This window comes from Colobus angolensis, unplaced genomic scaffold (assembly GCF_000951035.1).
Source record: "Colobus angolensis palliatus isolate OR3802 unplaced genomic scaffold, Cang.pa_1.0 Scaffold197, whole genome shotgun sequence".
NCBI lineage: Eukaryota > Metazoa > Chordata > Mammalia > Primates > Cercopithecidae > Colobus > Colobus angolensis.
Window position 1 is genome coordinate 880,379 of NW_012115121.1, and position 7,120 is coordinate 887,498.

Below are 7,120 nucleotides of genomic sequence, written 5' to 3' on the forward strand. Positions count from 1 at the left end.
CACAATAAAAAGTTTTCTATGAAATGATTTTCAAGGTGTGTCCAGGCACTAGAGGTGTTTCTAAATCTCACTACAGTGAAACTTCTAATTTTGAGTAACTCATGGCAATGGATATTTAAAGCTATCATTTAAAAGTTCTTACTTATGCAACAGTTACTCCCTGTAATGAAAATGATCCAACACTTGATTTTGTGCCACAGTGTAAGCTGTGGTGACAAATACCTCATTGCTCGATAACCAGGAAAATTGAAACACAGAGTAAAAAAAGATCACTTTACTTTCCCTACATTAATGAAGAATATGTTGAGTGTAAGTACTGCTGGCAGACACATTAACTGTGTCTACAAAATTGACCAGTTGTTGGAGGAACAGCCCATCTTGAATTTATTTTGAGCCAAATACACAGCAACACAATGGGATGAACAGCCAGTCCCTTGATCCAGTGTCAACCAGAGATGTTTACTTCGCAGTTTAAAGAAGTTATCAGTTGCCTAACGCAACAAAACACACAAGTGATTGCGAGCTCCTTAAGGATAAAATCCTTGGCTTATAAATTGTTAGAGTTTAGAACATATCAGGCACATACTAAATGCTTACGAAATGATGGACTTTTACAAACAATATTCCTCAGTGTAAGTTCCTCTTTTCCCTGAGTCTTAAATGATTTAAAGAGTATGATAAAATGAAGAAGTTACAAACAATAAAAAAGCAATGGTATAAGAGGACAAATTAAAGATCTCTTCCTCCAAACATATTCTCTGAGTTTCCAGATTAATGCCACTGAAGCACAATGGTGGTCCCTACTACATTAACTACTCCCTGAAGGTGAATTAGGCCAAGATTACACATAAACCCACAAGAGAGGAGGCTAAGCAATGAATTAAGAGTTGGGATTGTTTTCCTCCAAAGCAATCAACTATGTCATGGAGGTCAAGGTTTTCTTGTTTGTTTCCTCTCAAGCAGGATGTATTTATAGACAAAAAATCTAAGGCTTCAGGAAGCTGAACTACCTTTTTTGGATTTACTGGGCCCTCTCCAGGACAATAATGCTCAATGCCCTAATTAGTATCCCATGAACTTAATTGAGTCAGTGTTTTTTGTTTTTGTTTTTTTAATATCGATACACTCTTAGGAATTAACTACATAATCAGCTTGCTAGCATTCTGTAGTTAGACCACATTGGTGGTGCAGTTTTAGTGTCAGAATGAATCTCGGAAATATTTTTCTAGAGAAATAATTCTAATTATGATTGTGTTTGGGTGTTTCCATACTAAATAATCAATCAATTATTTCATCATGATTATCTTTCTTTTTGTTGAAGGAAAAAACAGTCATGGCAGGAATTTCCCTAAATGGTTCCATCCATTCCATAGTTGTGAACCAATAACTTCATGAAGGAATTGCTTATATGACTAAGTATTGCACAGGATTATGAAAAGTTATTATTGTTTGCATACTAAAGATATTAACCCAAATCTTTAGAATGTAAAGAGTTGACTGTATAGGAAGAAATGTCAATATAAATGAAAATTATATACTTATAACAAAATGTGCAATATTTAGTTGAAGATGTCTATTCATTCATAATTACAATTAAGAGAGGATCTGGAAGTCCAGGTAATCATATCTATCAGGTAAGCAATGGGATATAAGCAGCAAAACTAATTGGGAGACAGGACACAGCATGGCATTTTAAAATAAATGGTTATAAGATTTTTGAAAGTTTTTAATATCAATAAGCAGTAGCATTTAGGGGATTCTTGGTATTTCACATAAGCCTGCCTTCATCACTTGAAAAATTTCTGTATTTGTTAACTTTCTTGTAAGCTTGCCAGAGTACATTACAAATTATTCCCTTATTCACAAATTGAAGCCTTATGATTGACTTAAAAATTGTTGTTAAGCCATATAAGGCAGTTTGTGATTACCCATAATTGTTTTATAAAGTTTCATTTCCTGAATATTAACACATGCAACTCAACTTAATTTAAAAATACATGTTACACATTTCATATGCATTTTCTTCTGAGCATACAGAACAGGACATTTAGTGTGATTTTTAGTATTCATCACTCTAAAATTCTGCTATGTGAACATCACTATAAAAACATTTTAGGGAAAGAGTATTTATTTTTAAACATTTTATATAAGGTGAATTTTGTATATACTCTAGAGCTGTGCTGTTCCAAGTGGTAACCTCAAGCTACTGGAAACTTGAAATGTGACTAGTGCAACTGAAGAACTGAATTTTCAACTATAACTAATTTTAAGTTTAAAGGGTTACAGTTGTTTCAGTTATGGGAAAACTTTTAAGTGTGTTTAGACAACTTAGGTTGTTGAATCTACTTTTTATCTGTAAATTTTATGAAATCTAAATACATCAAATATTACCGATGAAAACTTAGTGTCCAAATTGAGGGATTCTGTAAGTGTAAAAAGCATGTCAGATTTCAAAGACTTAGTGTGAAAAAAGCATGTAAATTTCTTTTTAATAATTTTTGTATTGATCGCTTCTGTGCCTCATGTTATATTTCTCTTGGACAGCACTGCTCTAGAGCTTTATGAAAATTGCTACTTTTTAAAAGTTACATTTTAAAATTTGCATTATGTAATGTCATTCTTTTAACCAAATAATTTTGATCATTATGAAAAAGCAAAGCCAATTTGTATCTACCCACCAAGAATTGCCCTAATTGCTCACTCTGCTCTACCTCCTTTCTCTGAATTGCAAAGCCCTCACCAGCACCCACAGCAGAATGCAAAATCATAGGCAGTGAATATGCAGAAATCGTGTATGAGAGCACTGATAAGTGTGCAATCAAATCAAACTGCTCGCACCCTACAAATGATGTCTTTTTTCCCTCCAAAATGTTTCCGGATCTATGTGTTCCTAATTCCAAAATTAACCTTCAGCTTCCTCCCAAGTTCTGCTGTGCTATGTCTTCTGGTTTAGAATAATAAGCGGTGACGGTACTCAGCAATGTGCTAGGTCATGTATTAATACTAGATTCTGTCCAGGCCCGAGAACTTTCGTCCTTCAGAGTGGAGAGCTTTCTCTGGGAGAAGGGTTCGAATCCCAGAAGTCTGAACACTGCCACTCGGTACTTCTTGGACATGATGTTGTACAGAATGGGGTTGATGGCAGCACTGAGGTAGAAGAGGACAAAGGACACGAGGTTGCAGTACTGGCTGATCTGAGCAATCTCCAAGGAGCCAGGCTCAAAGGATTTGGAAAATAAATATCGCCCTACATGGAAGGGCAGCCAGCAGAGGATGAAGGCAAACACCACTACAGCTAAAAGGACAATGGGAGAGAGATAGTCAGCTCAAGAAATGTCATAGCAAATCACATTCTATTTTTAAGACTTTGTTTTTGTTTCATGGTCTATGACCATTGACTTCAGAGAAACATTGTGTTCTGCTCTTCCTCGTTCCAACATTTTAACAAAGGTTCAGTCTGTCTGGACCAACAGTTCAACAATTTGTACTGAGCTTCCCAGTCATTCCTATTTAACAACTATCTAAGTGATTTTTTAGTGAGTTGACATATTGACTCAACTGACTAGACCATTTCTTCACAATAGTCCAGCAGTTTTTATGTGTTAGACACAACACACACATTTATGAGGTAAAGTGGTTGTACTCAACCATAGCTGTGTATCCGAGTCTCCTGGGGCACTTTTTAAAACAATGCAGATTCCTTGAATGTAGTATAGATTCAGTCAATTTAAATCTCTAAGAGGGAGATCAGGGCATATGCTTTATCTTTTCTTTTCTTTTTTTTTAAGTTTCACAGAGGATAGAATATACAGCCAGGATTAAGAATCACTGAGCGGAATGATTCTATGCCACCTACAATAGATATAAGTAAGACATAAGTAAACCAACTCATATACATTATCATCCATCCAAGTCTTCATTTTGCCTATGTAAGATAATTTTTAAAGATGTCTAAATGTTTAGATTGTTTTAAATTCAGAAATCAGGGAAAAATAATAAATAACTTTTTAGTCCTTGTAACACTTCAGTGATCTCTTTCAAATTGTCAAAGAAGAAGAAAGTTAATATTGGTGTTGAGACACCAATGAAGAAATTAATGGCTTGAAAATAAAACTGGAGGAAATTATTAAACTTACCCTTAAAACTAAGCTGTATAGTAGCAATCTTACTGCCACAATAACAATGTGAATCTCATAGGTGAGAGCTTAGGCTCCCTTGGAGGACACTAGCAGATTTATAACCTATGAGTCATATCACGAGAATCACTGGTCCAGAAAATAAGATCTTTGACATTCCTTTAATAAACTCTATCACTGTAATATGTAGGATCCAGGAATTGTAAAATTGGAAATATGAAATCATCCTGGAATGACTTCTAAGAAGCCTTAAAATATGCCAGTAAGTATGAAGTCTTGACTATAATATCTAAATAAGAAAATATACAGACCTTGGTTTTGAAAATGCAAGTAGAGTTAATATTTTGCTGGGATGTAGACACATTTATTATTACTTCCCTTGTACCAAACACATATACTTAAAGAAGCTGAATTTGTGCAATAAACATTCAGCAAATCCAGTTATGACATTGTACCCAGATGTTCCTGAAAGGTCATTTGGAGAGGCAGTGAATTCTGTTGGTTTCCACAAAGTCTCCTTTCCTCCTGTTGGAGCTTTGTTTATTCTAGTTTATCCTTACCTTATCCTAGTGATACCTTATCCTATGATTACCTGAAGAGGCAGGTTATCATAAAAACAAATGAAACTTCACTGATTTGTCACTGACTTCCTTATAAAGCTGTATAAACAGCAGCAGGGTAAACAGAATTGATGCAATTACCTGAAAAAATGCAGGGCAGAAAACAAATCACAATATTGAAAGAAAAATGAATCATCTCTAAGAGGGTTATCCAAATTGATCATGTCTTTGGTTGAATTTACCACTGAACACTTTCTTGATCCAAGCCCTGCTTTTCTTAATGTAACTTAGATATTCACAAATTCTATTTGAGGCAGTCCTCACTTTTAACGCTTAAAGATCACAACAGACTTTTATAAGATAGCTCGATTTTAAAGTGGAGTTTCTGGCTGATATAAAATTTATTTTGGGGAAATACAAATGTGGGACATTTTTCTGTGAAAGAGAGAAAAGAGAGACAGGAAGAAAGAGACACAAAGAGATAGAGACGGTAAGAAAGACACTGACAAAGTAAAGGGGGAGTAGAGAGAGACAGAGACAGAGAGAGAGGTTGAGAGACCAAAAACATCACTCAGGAAAGCAAGAGGAGAGAATAATTGAGAGACATGCAGAGAGAAAGAGGCCCAGAGAAACCGAAGAAAGAGGTAGAGACTCAGGGGGAAATAGAGATGGAGACTCAGAGAGAAGGGAGCAGGCACAGGGAGAGGAGAGGATCCGCGAGAGAAAGACTGAACGCGCGCTGAGACCCACCCAGCATTTTCATGGTTTGCTTGTGGTTCTGGTCCCTGAGCGAGGCGCCCACTACAGCATCGCCGCGCCTCCTCCGCCACAGCTTCCTGCCGATGAGACTGTAGAGGACCGTGAGGCAGAAGACAGGAAGGAAGAAGAAGATGCTGGACACCCACACCATGACCGTGAGCAGTCCAGAGCGCACCGCGAACTCGGTGGGGCGGCATTCGTTGGTGTCCCAAGGGTCGGTGCCATTCTCGTGCTCCACCCCGACTAGCACGAAGATGGGCCCGGCGCTGCAGAAGGCCACGGCCCAGATGACGAAGATGACCAGCTTCACCCGCCCCTTGGTGACCACCACCTTGGCCCTCAGCGGGAAGCAGATGGCGAAGTAACGCTCGACGCTCAGCGCTGTGATGGTGAGCACCGTGGCGTAGGTGCAGCTCTCGCTGACAAATTGGAAGAGTTTGCAGAGCAGGTCGCCGAAGTTCCAGGGCCGGTACTGCCAGAGGCGAACGAGGTCCAGGGGCATGCAGAGGAAGATGAGCAGGTCGGAGAAGGCCATGCTGGACAGGTAGAGGTTGGTGGTGGTGCGCAACTCGCGGAAGCGCGACACCACCAGCATGGTGAGCAGGTTGCCAGAGATGCCCACTACGAAGAGCGCCACGCAGGTGGCTGTGACGCCCGCCAGCAGCGGCGCGGGGAAGAGCCGCAGCAGCTCGTCGCCCAGCGAGTCGTTGCCTGGGGAAGCATCCCAGTCCAGGTCGGCCAGCGTGAGGTTGAATCCCGGCTCTTCGCTGGCCGTCGCGTTCCACATGCTGCCGGCTCAGCCGAACAGGCTCTAGGACGTGACTGCGCTGGGAGGCTGGACCGAGCTGGCTCCCGAGGAGGTCCGCTTAGGCACGAGAGGGTGCGAGGGAGGAGCGGGTGCAGAAGCGTAGGGAGGATGCTTGGAGAAGAGAGAGAGGGAGGTGAGAGGCAGACGCCGAGGGAGAAGGTGAGATGGGGACAGGGAAGAGGGAGAGAGACTGGTGGTCAGTGGGTGAGAGAGTGACCCACTGCTTTCTCTGGCACCTCCCCTTTCCCCCACCAACTCCCCCAAAGTTTCTCTCTCCCAACACATCCTCCAGTCGGCGCCCACACACATACCTGTCATCAGCCCTGCCTTGCCTTTGCGTTCTCGCTCCAGTTCCATCTCACACTTCCCAAAGCGTCCCAGCGAATGGGGACCGGAGGGACCAGGCGCCGCGAAGCGGGAGCGTGAGGAGCTCTCTCCGGAGCCCTGGGCGACGCTGGACTAGTGTGCCCCGGAAGGACAGGTCACACCCAGGGGTGGGGGTGAGGACATGGTGGCGGTGGGGAGGACACCAGGACACCAGCAGCCAGGACCTGATTTCTTCCTCCACAAGGCTGCAGCTGGCTATGGCCCTGGTGGGAAGAAAAAGCGAGCTTGCCCAACTCGACTTGGGAAGGGGGACAGAGAGAGAAAAGAAGGACCTTGTGTTTGTGTTCCTACCGGTGAGCACCAAATAATAGTCTCACGTAGTTCTAGGACCCGGGTTCAGAGATGTGACTACTTGTCCAAGGTCACACAGCGAGCTGGGGACTCGGGGACCAGTGTTGGATCTCCCACCCGGTTGAGACTTCTGAGCTCATAGGGGCAAGATATGTGAATAAACCCTGTCCTGAATCCCA

At 41.6% G+C, this 7,120-nt stretch overlaps 1 protein-coding gene across 1 annotated transcript; it reads right to left on the reverse strand.

Annotated features, from left to right (window-relative positions):
• Positions 1-1,110: 1,110 nt before the first annotated feature.
• On the reverse strand, positions 1,111-6,285 carry GHSR (growth hormone secretagogue receptor). The gene is made up of 2 exons (XM_011940991.1): positions 5,447-6,285; positions 1,111-3,295 (listed from the first exon to the last, which is right to left on the reverse strand). The coding sequence occupies exons 1-2, from the start codon at positions 6,240-6,242 to the stop codon at positions 2,991-2,993; spliced, it is 1,101 nt and encodes a 366-aa protein (XP_011796381.1). The 5' UTR covers positions 6,243-6,285; the 3' UTR covers positions 1,111-2,990.
• Between the last annotated feature and the right edge of the window lie 835 nt (positions 6,286-7,120).